Source organism: Vanacampus margaritifer, chromosome 10, assembly GCF_051991255.1.
Source record: "Vanacampus margaritifer isolate UIUO_Vmar chromosome 10, RoL_Vmar_1.0, whole genome shotgun sequence".
NCBI lineage: Eukaryota > Metazoa > Chordata > Actinopteri > Syngnathiformes > Syngnathidae > Vanacampus > Vanacampus margaritifer.
The window spans coordinates 10,929,030-10,944,334 of NC_135441.1; the positions used below are offsets into that span (position 1 = coordinate 10,929,030).

The 15,305-nt window shown below is 38.9% G+C and overlaps 1 protein-coding gene across 1 annotated transcript in view; it reads left to right on the forward strand.

Annotated features, from left to right (window-relative positions):
- The window catches only part of aff2 (AF4/FMR2 family, member 2), a 145,365-nt gene that overhangs the window by 61,126 nt on the left and 68,934 nt on the right, over window positions 1-15,305 (forward strand). The window contains exon 4 of the mRNA XM_077578694.1: window positions 156-544. Coding sequence (XP_077434820.1) covers window positions 156-544 — 389 coding nt within the window. The remainder of the gene's footprint in view (window positions 1-155; window positions 545-15,305) is intronic.

Sequence of the window (15,305 nt, forward strand, 5' to 3'; positions counted from 1 at the left end):
TAAAGTGCTCTAAATATAGTTGTGTCCCAACTACAAGATTTGGTAGAGCTCATTACGTCCAATAAGGTTAAGAACCACTGGATTAGATTTAAAGAGTACATGACAGCTCAATGTTTTCCACTAACCGTGGTCACTTTTTTCGTGCACACTCACAGATGGTGGAAATTTCCGATCTTCGACCATGGATGTTGGTCATTGCAAATCATCCGGCTCCCCAATAGAAACTGAACCAAGCTCTCACTTGTCCACGTCCTCCTCCCCACTGGCTTCCACATCACTTTTGTCAGCACCTGTACCTGGTCTAACCACTCCCACGTCTACATTCCCACTTGGTGGCCTATCAGGAAAGCCGATTGCAGTGCAACAGAAGCCAACAGCCTACGTTCGCCCAATGGATGGCCAGGATCAGGCACCTGTCGACTCTCCTCAATTAAAACCACTTCTCGCGGCGCCTGAGGGGTTCAACTGTGGTCAATCGTACGGTGGAAACTCTGGGAACATGAAGAATAAACTGCCAAAACTGAGTCTGAGCCACACTGCGGAGGTAAGGAAACAGCCATTTTATTTCATTAATCGATGTAGATTCATGCCCGTAGTGGGCGATGGCATTGATAATGTTTATTTATAATTTTGAATTAAACTGTGCGTCATCAGCTCAGGACTTCAACAAGAATATGGAGGAATGGCTAAAGGTGTTTATTTGTCCATCCATTTTCTATGCTGTTTATGCTGTTCAGAATGTTGTTTAGCGCGGTAGAGTCAGGGCTAATTCTCAGTTAATTACAGAATGGATATACTATACCGCATTTTGTGGCATTGACTGGGAAAGGAGCCCATGCATGTAAGTCACCGGTGGTTTCTGTTTTATTATCAGATCACTGACAGTGTGGTGGATACTCATGAATGGTCAAGGTATTAAGTGGGACAGATTATTGATTTGTATTCATTTCTGCTGCTATACATCAATGATCAAATATCAGTATTGCTGATGTCTAATAAAAGAAGAAAGAATGTATGTAAATCTACCTACCTACCTATTCTCTCAACAGCGACCATCTTCACAATAATGGTATTTTATTAGCCCTTTCTTTAGTAATTGGACATATCCTTGGAAAGTGTTTGAGATGAAAAATGGTTCCTTCTTCTTCTTCCTCTTCTTCTTCGTTTCCAATATTCTGATTGTTGCTTGTTTTTTATTGATATGATATTATTGTTGTCACAATATTCTGGTCATATCAAACTCTGGCTTGCTCTGTGGTTCTCGCCCCTGTCGAATGGGTCTTTTGTCAACCAGAAGGTAGGAAACGGTGCAATTATCTCAATATAATCACAAACTGACTTATTCAATGCGAAGTTTATAAACATGGTTATTGTATGTACCCTTTGGCATTTAAAGGAAGTTTTTTTTTATTGGTCTGTCAAATTGCTAGCATAGCTGTATAAACTAAGTGAAATAATAATTAAAAAGTCATAATTAATAGCTGTCTCTGTGTGCCCTGCGATTGACTGGCAACCAGTTCAGGGTGTACCCCGCCTACTGCCCGAAGCCAGCTGGGATAGGCTCCAGCCCCCCAGACCTTTGTGAGGATGGAAAATGGATGGATGGATGGATAATTAATAGCCTATGGTAACCCTGATGATCTTCCATGGTACCCTGGTTGGAATGGAATATCGAATGGAATGAAATATCTTGATTATCATTGCATATGCACATCCTGAGATTTTAGATAAGAAGGGAAGATAAGGGAGGGAAAAAAGACCAAAGGAGAGCATAGCAGAGCCTGGTCACATGCAGCACATACAGACATTACAACAAAAACAACAAACAAGTGGGTATCACTAAATAACATCATTGATGAAAGCACTCTTAGCCAAGAACATTCCCTGAGGACAGATGTCCATAGTTGTGTTATTTGTAAATTGAAGTCCAGTATAATGTTGATGAAAAATAAATCTGACTATTGGGAATAGATCTGGGGTGTTAGTCAAGCTGACTCTCTTTATTCCGATAGTCATAGTCAAACAGAAAATGGAGACTTAAAATGGGGGGGGGGGGGGGCATTTATAAAAGAACATTAATTCCACTCCTATCAGATGACCATTCCTGTGCAGTCTTCTAAACACTTTTGGCATATCGATAATTTCCTTGATTCAATTTGAATGGCCAATTAATTCAATGTGTATTCTCCATCCTGGAGATCGCCCCTTGCTTAAACCCACCACTAACTCTAGCACCTCACAAGTCATGTAGCTCTTGTTCTCATTCAAATTGACTTGTACTATTGTTACCTATACATGACGGCTACAGATTGACCATAATTGGCCACAATTGTATTGTCAAATAAATTGGACAATCCCAAACTCCTTCCAGTCTGCTCTCTCTGACTCTCATACTTCAGCCTGCCCTCCATCTTTATCTCTCTCACTTGCCTTTTCAAAACAGCATGAAACATCCAGCTTGGTGGCGCGCGTGCATGCGTGCGTGTGTACTATGTGACAGGAGAGTAGTCATCCCTATCGAATGTAGCAGCTGTTCCCTTGCTTTGATGGAGCTGGTGTGTGTGCGCGTTGCTTTCTAAATGAGCTCGAGATGGAGCTTGGAGCATATGGTGTTGAGAAGGAGAAAGGCAGTCAGATGTGGGGAGACAGAGGAATTAAAATATACTTTATCCTCCAGACTTTATTGCAAAGGAGTATAACGACAGCAAATAAAACCAATCAAGCACAAGATGCTTCTTTTACACTTTTTCATGCACATGTCAATGCATGCTGTTAATGACCTTTACTTTTGTCTGCACCAAAAGGAAAAAAGGTTGCAGGAGACAAACTATAGAAATGCAACAAGATGCAGCTCAGGATTTGTAGTTGCTCACTGCAAAAATTGAAGTGTTAAAATTTTGGCGGTTAAGAAAATGGAAGGATGGATGGATGTTGCAGAGTTGATTTCAACCCCCCAATGTGTATTTTTAACACAGTGTCCGAGTTACTGTTAGACAGTTGATTTATTTAGTGTTGAACCAACTCTACTACTCTACAACTACAACTCTAACTATTTTGAGTGTTAATTAAACTCTGTAGAGAGCTATATAAACTCAGAAAAAGAGTTGAAATTGACGTGTTGACGTTATTTTTTTCCATCGTCTTTTGATTTATTTATTTTTTAACAAATGATGATTTGATCCAATTTGTTTTCATTGTGACAAAAACACATGTTGAAATTAGGTATATTACTATAAATACTACTTTTACAAATAATTGCTTCATCACAGTTGTATATGGAGGTGGCGGTTCATCTACAGCTAGTGGGAAGTATAGTTGATTTTCTTTTACTATCCTAAGATAGCACTCAGACTTGACATCATTTACTGAATGTTTATTCAAGATTTTGTGGAGTTTACTGTTATGGCTGTTTGCGTCTACTGCAACTAGGAACTTTATGTATATGAAGTCTTAAGCCCCTTATGCAGTCTTTTGCGGTAATCAGAAGCAAAACGGCAGTCAGACTTTATTTACCTTTGGCAACATGTCTGTAGTACACACACACTGACTTTGTGAGAAAGGTAGACTACCGGTACATCCTGCACTGATTAATCACGAGATGTAGGGAAAGATGAACTATTCATATTCACTAAGTCATTGGGCGAGAACTCAACATATCAAGCCACTGTAAATCAAATAATTCCAAGTATAGCAGCATGCTATAAATGGACTTTCACTTTTCACTTCACATTTTCACCTACAAGGCACTTAAAACACTTTCCCACTCTGTTCATTCACCTACCGGTGATGGCAGCGCCAGGAGCAACTGGGGGTCTCTTGCTCAAGGACACTTCAGATCAGGATTAGAACCACTGTTTGTCTATTCATGCCTCCACACATTGTAAGCATCTGTTCCTCCATTCATCTACTGTCTCAGAGGGAAACAATTAGGTCCAGACATTGACACCCTCAAAATTGGCTTTAACCATAAACACCAACAGCAGCTTCATGAGTGCAAAACCAACAAAACAACCCCAAAGGACTACAAGTACAGACCACTAAATCACCATCATTGATTTTGCATGTAACAGTTTCCAAATTAGTTCAGGTGCCATGAAATAGTGTAAGATAATCAATATTGGTCTTACAGCTTAGTACGTGTGGTGGTGGTGGTGTGTGTGTGTGTGTGTGCGTGTGTGTGTGTGCGTGTGTGTGTGTGTGTGTGTGCGCCTTTAAACTGCTGTGGAAGCTTTCTGTTAGCACTATAGAATTATCGATTTGTGCCTTTTATTCCCAGGGGCGTGTGGGTGTGCGTATCTGTGTGTGCACACGTGCATATGTGAGCGTAAGAGAGAGACGACTGATAACATTATTGATCCTTTCCTCACATGGTTACAGTAGACTTAAACCTACTCCCAGGCACACGCGCAATGCAACACACACACATTTGAATATGTCTATAATTTTCATAATACAATATAAAATCATAGTTCTGTATTTAATATGCTGCTAACAAGTAAAAGAGTAGTAAATGCACAAGTACTACTGCACAAGAAATAAAATATCAGTCTAAAAAAATCAAAGTCCTGTGTTCAAAACGTCAGACAGTATTATATATAACTTTGCTATAAAATGGTACGCATATAATGCAATTTACTGTGTGGCAATAGCAGCTTTTCTATTTTCTTTTCTATTTAAGGCAGAAGTGTAAGCACACAGTTGTTCCTCCAGAAGGCACAGAGCAACATAATGTTCATGTTAGTCAATTCTGCATCCGCCTGGTGAATATAAGACCTGATTTGGTTTCCACCATCTCCTAAGGGAAATATCTGGATTTAATTGCTCTGCTTTCTTCAGCGGCGAGCTCCAAACACTGTCTTCCATGTGAGGCTGATGGGAGCGGGGAGCAAACAAAGCATGAAGAAACGGTTGTTAAACTGAATCAATGAGCTGAAGGATCTAAAAATGCTGCTGAAAGTTGGGAGGAGATACAGTACAATGTCATATCCTTGTCCGAAAGACTACTATAATAAATGTAATGATCTATTTTGGATATGCATACTGTTGACTAAATTGTACATTTCTGTCACTTAAAACTTTAATTTGCAAAGCGTAACCTTGGTTGAGGCTTAAGCATTCATGTTTAAGCATGCACTTGAAAATGAAATTTGGCTTGAAATGACATCTCCTGACCGCACATGGCATATTTTGTTAAAATTGGAGCTAAGGCATGATTTTCTATTTGGATTTTAGTTGAAGAAATACTTGTGCTGTAGGATGCATACCAAGTTGACTTTTTTTTTGAATGGAAACATCCTTTCAATAACCTTAAGTCTCTGTAACGTGAAAATAAAAATGTCTTATGAATTTGACACAGTATATTATATCATGCTTCAAAATGGTGAAAAATTGAGTAGTTGTGCTGTATACAGTATTCATAGAGAGCATAGCTGCACTTGAGCGTGAAATCTACCACATCCTGATTTTTATGCTGACGCAAGCCTAGATGCGCTTCTTTGGTAATTCTGGGCATTCCAGTGTGCCAGGGGTGTTTCCTTTGACATGCATCCGGCACACCTGACAATTTGGTGGCTGAAAGTAGACTAAACTTGATGTCTGCTGGATGCACGTCTAAGCATTGGCGCAGGTAGTGTAGCGCGACATACTTTCTGCTAGTTATAAAGCCCACAATGCTTTGTACTTCAATATAATACAGTTGGAAATTTTAATAATGACACCGAACTGTTCCGTAAATGATGGCATCCAGGGAATATGTATTTTTTTGGGTTGTAAGCATAGCTAGCCAGCTAACTGGTCACGGTAGAGGTAGAAATGGACCAAATAATTAAAACAAAATAACTGATTAAACGCAGGCACTCATTTATTTCATAATAGGGGACGGGCATCCTGGACTGCCAATATCCTTACTGGGTGCCATTTCAGCCACACACCCAAAAAATAATGAAAATTGAAATGGTAAAAAAAACATTCAAGTCTATACTGTATCTACCCAATTGAGTTACTGCACAGTTGTCAGTGTTTCGTCTTTAAAGCTGTATTTTGTATTTAGGAGCAAATGTCTGCATTCACTGTAAAGGTTCTTTGAGTAACTCCTAGCATTACTTAAAAAAAAAAAATCCTTTCTGATCTATCGGGGGAAAAATATAGTGAGGAATTAAATAAATCTGCACAGATGAATACATCTTGTTGGCAAGGAGAAGATTGTAAGAAAATAAGACCTTCATATAGCATTGTGTAAAAAATACTTTCCAAGTAATCACTCTCATCATTAATTTCAAATTAACGAAGAAAGGCAATATCTTTTAAACCAGGAGAGATGAAAGAGGCTGTCAAAGACATGGATGCTTCACGGGAACACTTAATGTGAGGTCACTACTCCGTTACTGACATTTGTCTGAAACACACATGTAAATAACTCTCAAGCATATTTAGGCCTGTGAGCGAGGCGGCAAGAAGGTAAACTCTGAGTTGACAGGTGACATTTCCAACAGTGCTGTGACAGGTTTCATTTCAAAGTAGTTCAAAGAATAGAGCTGATGTAATTTCACACTGATTTGAAGACCCGCTGTGGCATTTCTGTCGGTCGTGTGTAAATGCACACACGGCGCCTCGCCACTAATGTAGCGGTAAATAGGAAGCAGGATGGACTTAGACCTCCAGTCAGTAATCAGCATAAGTCTACGCCAACAAAATATATTCTGCTCACAGAGTAGACTTCCATTTATGCCTTTTTGCTTGAAAAAAGGCCCTCACATGACACTTCAGTCTGATAAAAAAAGAAAATGGACTCTGATAAAAACTGACATGAGTAATAAAATCTTGTTTAAATCTCAATCAGGTAAATGGATTTGTTTCTTTACATTTTATTTTCAGTCCAACACTATTTCCGGAAGACACCTTTCTATTCCATGTTTGGCCCTAAACACACAGATCATAGACAATGTCAATATGGTGGATTATATTTATTGACCAAGTTTAATATTTAATGTGCTGCTTTCAATGCAAACTTATCTTCTTCAAGAAGAGCTGCATCATAAAATGTGCCTTTTTAGTCAAACAAGTTGAAAAAAAATTTTGAAAAAAGATATATTATTTTACCAGCATGTTGAGGCCGCAATTTATCTCAGCATGTTCTGATTTATTGACAAATGATTATTTCCCTTTATTAAAATAACTGCTATCCCTTGCCAGCACCAGTGATGAAATTGCAGATGTTAGTTTTTACTGTCGGTAACAGTCTGCTCGCTAGAGTGATCAATATTTTTATGCTTGCGATGGATCAAATGAGTTTGTGTTATGTGAAAGAGGTCACTTTAAGAGGCCAGCCTACTGAGAGTTATCATCCACACTCTGCAGCACCACGGAATGTTTTATAATCTGCCAGCTGACTGTTCTGTGGGCCACAACTTTACTGTTTTAATTCACTCCGCCGCTCTTATCTTTGAAAAGCTCAGATAAACTCACTGCACGCTCTTAAAAACCTCACCGGCGAGGCTGCATCTCTTCCTGTCCACTGAGGTCATAATTCCTTTTAAGTGGCGGCGGTGTTATTAGCAGCCGGAAATAAATGTACTCACTTTCTCTCCCAAAACACCATACAATCAATTATGATGGCATTAATTATCCAATAACAGAAGTGTTTTGATGTAAGTTTCTATACACATAAAATTAATGATGATACAGCGTCTCTTTTGCCCAAATAAACCAACCCCTCTATTTATGTAGCTGTAGAGAATGCAAATGTGTGGCTTTTGGTTAAATAATTAAGACCACATGAGTATTTGGAAGAAGAACTTTAAGGTTTTATGTGCTATTATTCATCTTGTCAGTCAGAAATGTCCAAAGATCCTTCATGTTCACACAACTGTCTTGGAGTGGCTTACATTTAAGGCATATTTGCTATTGTGTAAGATTGAATGCTTGACTGAAGACTGAAGTTCACTGTGATTTATAGATACTGTACAGTGTCTCACAAAGTGAGTGCCCCCCCTTCCCCTTTACATTTCTGCAGGTATTTATTTGGGTCAACACTGAAGAAAAGACACTTTGACACGATGAAAAGTAGTCAGTATATAGCATATAGTGTGTTCCCTCAAAATAACGCAAGGCCCCGGCTAAAAAAATGAGTACTACCCTAAGTGAAAATGTCCAAATTGAGCATAATTAGTCATTTTTGCTCCACTCGTTAGTGTTACAAGGTCTCAGGTGTGAATAGGTAGCAGTTAAGCACTGTGCAATTAGTCAAAATTCAATTACGATTTCAATTATTACACTCCACGATTACAAAATCAGCACAATCATTAGTAAAAAAAAAAAAAAAAAGAGTTATTTGAGTTGTTTAAATTTATGCATTTGCACCTTATTTAAATTTTAAAATAACAAATTTAATAAATTTCATTTAATCCAAAAAGGAACTTAATTATTGTGTTTGAACCAATATTATTTGTCTAAATACTTTTTACGTTTAAATACTTTCTTCTTTTGTACCAAAAAATGACCGTGAAAAACCGTGATTTTAATTATTACCAAAATAATCGTGATTAATATTTTCTTCATAATGGAGCAGCCCTAGCAGGTGTCTTAAATTTCATTGTATACCTCTCACACGCTCTCGTACTTTACAGGTATATATTTATATAAGTATATCTTGGGGTAAATCTGACAGGTGTACTCAATGGAGATACTGGATATAAAACAAGATATTCGTCATGTTTTGGATTAACATACTAACTGCTTCAATGACTGGCAGCAGAGATAGCATATGACACTCAACACGTGCATTGTCCATGGAAAACGTTCAAGATCCTTGGGGCTAAGGAAGACGCCTTAAACACAATCTTTTATTGTCCATTACTGTAACAACACAAATGAAAAAGTCTTATAAAAAAAACATGTATATGCTAGAGAAGGCTGGGTATAAAATGAACGTATTTTGAAATACTTTGACTGAATAGGCAAGGCATCATGACAGCAGAGGAACACCGGGACATGGCATTCTCTCAATTGCAGCCGTGTCTGCCAATGCAGCAAACAGCTGGCCTCATTTGCATAATATCCCTCAGGCTGTCAAGTCACGACCAAGACGTGCACACAAAAACATGCACACACGTGAAAACATTCATTATACCACCACCTGTATAATTTATAAGCACCACAGCTATGGTCTAGATTTTTTTTTAAGTCTACACTCAAACATGGACTTGTGTTAGGGCTAACAAATAATGTAATATAATTCAGAGAATGGAACCCTCAGTGGTTCCTTGCAAGCCATTGAAGTTGTATAGAAGTTGTATATTCAAAATTTAAACAGCTCATGTCATATTCCAGAGCTCTTGTATTGTGTGATGTATTGTAGGGATGCACAAGCAGCATGCCACAAGTGCCTCACTTTATTTCTCTTTACATGGCTGTTACCTTGACAGACACGGGTGGTATATGACAGCAGTTGTTTGTACACTGTGACTAACTGACTAACTGTTTACTCTGGGGATTACCATTACAGCAATGGATTAGCTGCAATGATCAGCATTGATTTTTGCCATCACTGGGAGTCTGAAGGTGTGTCTTATTGACCCTCGGAGAGCTCTCATCCCAACTAAAACTCCATTTCACATCCTCTGCTTTGGACACTCTCAAGAGGCTGGTCAGATAAAGCGACTGTTATCACATTGCTGAATAAGAGGTCGCTGGTTCAAGAAGAGGCAGGGCAGAGCACTCGACACACTGCAGCTCCCGGGGATGGTGGTCTCGGGGTCATAGTAGTAATTCTGTGCACCTTCACAGCAGGTCTCCTGCTGCTCAATATACAGTACCTGGTGTAATGGTAGAGCAGAGATGTGCTAGAGCAGGGGTGTCCAAACCTTTTGCATTTGAGGGCTTGCATGTATGGGGTTTGTAAATATTTGACTTCAATTAATTAAATACACTGAGATAAGTAAATCAAGCAATATTTATTATACTATTTTCTAGTTGCATAGCTGCTTTCTGTTAAAGGTGATAAGGTAAATATTGTAGTGTAAGATTTTCAAAATTTTTGGGGTGGCCTCAGCCCTGTATCCCACTAGAGTAGATCCACCCCTGCAATCTCCACATTGCAAACCACAACAATAGGAAACTGTAGTAAGCTGCCCATTTTCAAAACAGTTTGTTGAGAATCATTAATGTTCATAAATCAGACCTTGACACAGATTGGAAAGTGGAAGAAACCTTTTTTAGTTGAATTATTTGTATTCACTACATTATTATTGTCGCTATTTTAGTCATAAATATTTTACATCTTTGCATATCTAGAAAAACTCTACAATATACAACCAATACCTATTTTTTGACACCCTTCATTCTCACTCTGCCCACCTCCCCTTATCACCTCCTATATTTTAAATAGCCTTTTGGGCCATGTCGAATGTCATTTTTAGTATATTCCGCAGGTTACTGAAAAATGGATGGCAGGCTGCAAATGGCCCCCCAAGCCGTAGTTTGGACGCCCATGTGCTAGAGGAAGCTCTCATGTTGCTTTATGAATGGCAAAATACAAGCATCACCCCGAAGTTGGAGCATTTGCATGGAATATGTAACCTCATATTTCTTATGAGTGTAAATCTCCTGAGCTGTAAATAGGAAGAGATTCAAGTGACTTATTTTAGAAGCTATTCTGTTCAAAGCTTACTTGAACTTTTTAGTAGGCATAAAAAGTAAACAAGGCAAAGAAAATGTTTGTGTAACAAAATATTTTTTGTTTGTTTGTCCACTTGTTTTTAAGTTAGAAGGCTACGTCTCATCTTCACCTTCACCAGAAACACTGGGTCAGTGTGGGAGTGATAGGCAGACAGCATCCCATTCTGGAGGATGTATCCCTGATCCTTCTCCAATCTCAGCCTTTGGGCCTAGCATAAGGCTTGAATATGTATTGCGTTGAGGCTTTCTACTCCAACCGCACGTGGGCTTTGAAATGAAGGCTTGTTAGCATCCCTACAAATGTGTAGGTTTACAAGTTGTTGCATCATTTTACACTATACATATCCTTGTATTTTTCCAATCATTTATGGTTGACCCAATTTTTTAGTATTCTCTTTTTTTTTCTTTGGATTCTTCGTGATTTAAATTTATAATGCTATGCTACATTAATCAAATTGCTGATAGCTGATTGATATTATAAGAGATTACACACTTTTCTTCTATTAATGTTAATTCCCCAGGATATGAAGGTAGTAAAACATCACATTTGATAGTCTTGACTGGTCAAATATGATACATTACAAGGCGACTTCATTTGAGACAATAAAACCTAGACCAAACGGCTTGTAAAATATCAGACTATTTCATAACAGCTTATGTCTGGTGCCCATAAAAACATGGTTATAAAAATCTTTATTGCTCTTGGCATTACAGGACAATTCATGGAGAACCCCTGCTGCTCGCGCGCTCATATTATTCATTAGGTTCTGATACAGACCAGTGGCTGCTCCCCACTTTGTGTATGTGGTAGGGCCTCTTAAAAAATACGCCCCGCTGGACTCGGCATTGCCAGTTTGCCAATCAGAGCATAGCTGCGATATGCAAATCACGTACACACACACACACACATGCGCATGCACGCGCACACACACACACACACATGGATATAAGTACACACAACATGGAGAAAGAGCGTGCGCACGCACACACACTGGGAGAAGAAGTGTTTTGATCTAGCAGGGCTATTACAGACATTTTTAAATCCTATGAATATAAAAGAGACCGAGACGGAAAAGGATGGAAGTTAAGAGAAGGGAGATGAGAAAGATGAGAGACGATGGAGTGGAGGAAGAAAAGGGAGAAGGGAATGCATGACAATAAAGACAACAGTCCCTTGTTTTACTCTTGCGATGAATAAACTAAATACTCACATGGAAGGCAGACTTACTAGATATCTTTTACTTTAATTTGTACTTTCATATTATATGATTACTTCTAATTAGATTTCATATCATAGTGCCATGGAATGAAAATGGTTTGGGTTCGATTCATGGCAAATGCTCCCAACACCCTGGTTATGGCGCTTTCCAGTGCTATTGCTAATGCGTCACGGAAGGCATCTGGCTTAAAACTTGTGCCAGACAAATCATGCGAGAGACTGGCTGAGGAATCCTCTAATGAAGAGGTCCCAAAAGTCAACTACCAACACAACATATTGGCACTAGAGACAAATCCTCTCATGTTAAAAGTGAGACATTTAGACAAAATTTTTTTTTTTTTTCCAGCACTAACAAACGTAGCTGATCATGGTTGCAAAGCTAGCAGGAGGTTGTGTTTTTGTCCGCATTTGTAAATGTCCTTGACTTTTATGGTGCTGTTTAGCTCCCTAAAAGATATTCAAAATGCTTTTGTACCATATCCTAAGTGACTAGCGGGGTTCACACTGCACTAGTTGCCAGCCTAGGCAGGGCACATTTCTACAAACCTTCATGCCAGTGGACAGTTTTGAATATTTTCCTTTATACCTGGAGGATCCCTTGTCGTACACTGGCCAACAGCAGAACCCAGGGTCTTCTTTGGACCAATTTTAAATCCATCCACTTGTGTCGTACCAATTGCTAGCTAGCGCCAAGCTATCTGGGTATTTTCGTATTTTGTCTCCCTTGCTAGGATGACGTGAGAGGCCAACAGTGAATAAACAAAGGCGTGGATGTGACAGTACTCCAACACATTAATAGGTCGTGCCAAATTACGAACACGTGTTACATATTGTAGTTTAGCGACCCCTATCGGCCATATAAATAGCAAAAAAAATTGTAAACTGAACCATAAAGAGAGCTAATGGTGATAGAAACCGGGTCATCTGGCCGGAAGACAAGCATCTATTCAACTAAGCTAACAGGCCAGTACTTGTTTCCATGTTGACTCCATGTTTTGTAACATCAACCATACTACAACCACTTCCCAACCTCAACTATTAGTGTCCCATGTGAAGTCGTAACATGTACAACCTAATTGAAACCTGAAGACATTTAACATTTTCAATTTGATGTTTTACTGTTTTTGAATTTACTTATAGGCATATCAATGTGATATAATCATGAGTGTTTAAAAGAATACAGTGGGATGGTGATTTTGTGAACTTTATTTGATCTTTGTACCCTCAAATGCTGTTGGAGGGGCAATGTGCATGATGTTGTCAGAGTCTCTTGTCATTTAGGGACTGAAGGTCTGGGGTCAGATTTTGATTACTTCTGTTCCCCCAATCAAGAAGGGGAACTGTATAAAGATGTCTGTTTACCATCAACCTTACACCTTTGTTCAATCTAGGAGATGACATGTCTGACCTTTGTTCGATCATGAGCCAGGAGGAGGAACCTTTTATCTTTTTTGTATAAATGAGTCGATGTTCATACAATTGTCACACACTTGGAATCATCACGTTGCATTCTGATGTGATATTCTGACTGTGTCTTTAGAGGCCTCTAAATAAATTCTTGCAGGAAAACTTCTTCATCAGATCCTGAATACAATTATTTTGGACACGCAAAGATTACACTTAATATAGTGATTTAATATTCCTTCAAACCCTAATACAAACCCTAACCATTAGTATCCTATCCCAAAACTGACAATGAATAGACATGAAGAAGTACTAAATACTTAACTATTTTCGGGTATGGTAAAATGACCAATATGGCCGTATTGTGTTGGAGGACTTGTTGGAGTTGATAGACTCCCTAGCTGACCGTTATTGACCGACTGCTGAATTTAATGCTTATTTGAGCACAACACACTTCCACACATATGACGTGCGTGGTTTTTCTATGGGCTAGGGAGGCCGTCTAGGTAACAAGAAAGAGGACGATGGATGGTGTGAAGAAATGACACTGTAAGCTCTGCACCAGTTAGCATGATTGTTTTGGCGTTCTGATTGGAATCCGGAAATTCAGATTTGGCATTTATTTTTAATAGCCAATCTGTTTCATCCAACAGCTCAATTACAATACAGTATTCTTAATAGCATTTCTTAATCTCAAAATAAACATCCCCCACTCTAAAAAAACATAAATGGAAGTGTACATTGACGTTTTTGATTGAGGAAGCATGCTGACATCCGAGAGAAAAGCTGAGGCAGCCAATGGAACGATTAAGAGGGAGGAGAGTTGCTATTGAGAAAAATACTTGCGTTGGATTATTTTCTCTTTTTAGGATCTTACTGAGTACCAACTTGTGGTTTACATCTCATCTCCTAACACCCTCAAATCCCCCGATTTAGACATTAAAATGAGTGTATTGGGGAAGACAGTAAATAAAAGGATGGAAAAAAGACAATGTAATAATTCAAGATGCAAAACCAGAGCAGAGATGATGGGTGAAATGATTTTACACAATTCTACTGTTCCTTACAAAAGCTTTAACAGACGGCATTTCCATAAAAACGCTTGATCATAGCTAATACGACATTCAAATAACAGTGAGCCCGAGCTCATTCCCATATGTGGTTCTGTGATAATGTATAAAGTACAACGTTAGCGCTTTGGGCATCAATTTAAAGACTCCCACGGCGCACATGTGAAGTCACGCTGTCCTTACAGCTCTGAGCTTATTGCCAGAGTCCTGCCTGAGTGTTTCGCTGACACGTCTCTGCTTGCTCACCTACACATGTTCAGCGCTTGCTCTACCCATTTTATTGTGTTTCTATGACACAAAATCAAGGAGGACTATATCTATTGATCCACGTTAAAAAGGTTATTGATTTCAATGAATTGTGCAAATGGTGAATGATGACATCAGACTTGTATTGGCAGGTTATGGCCAATATGTCTGTTCATGCTGCACTCACGTGGCAGCTATTCAATACACATCGGATTTTCATCCACATTTGAAAGGAGAATAGCAGATGATATCGTATTACATTTTTCTTTAACACTATCGAACATATCTGAAATGTGCCACTTGGGAGCAAAAAAACAGAATTGGGTCATTCGATCCAGGCAGCGGAAATCAAGCCAGAGTGACAGGACATGCAAACGGTGACTTCGCCCTTGATTTGAGACTGAGGAGTTTAGTGCCTTGCTTAAGGGCATGCCACAGCTGTAAGGATGCAGATTAGCATGCATTTTGTAAATAATCTGTTACAGTCTACAGTTTCTCTCCTTCCAAAAATAATAATAATCATAAAATAAGCATACTGTATGCATTCAAGTATTTGATGGCGGCTGATGAGGGTGCGCTGAACTATACTTTGCTTTCAAAGCAAACATGGTGAAGCAGCATTTAGCTGTTATTCTGCACAAAACTGGAATAAGCTGCCAACAGAAGTGTTAATGCTTTTAAATCCAGGTTAA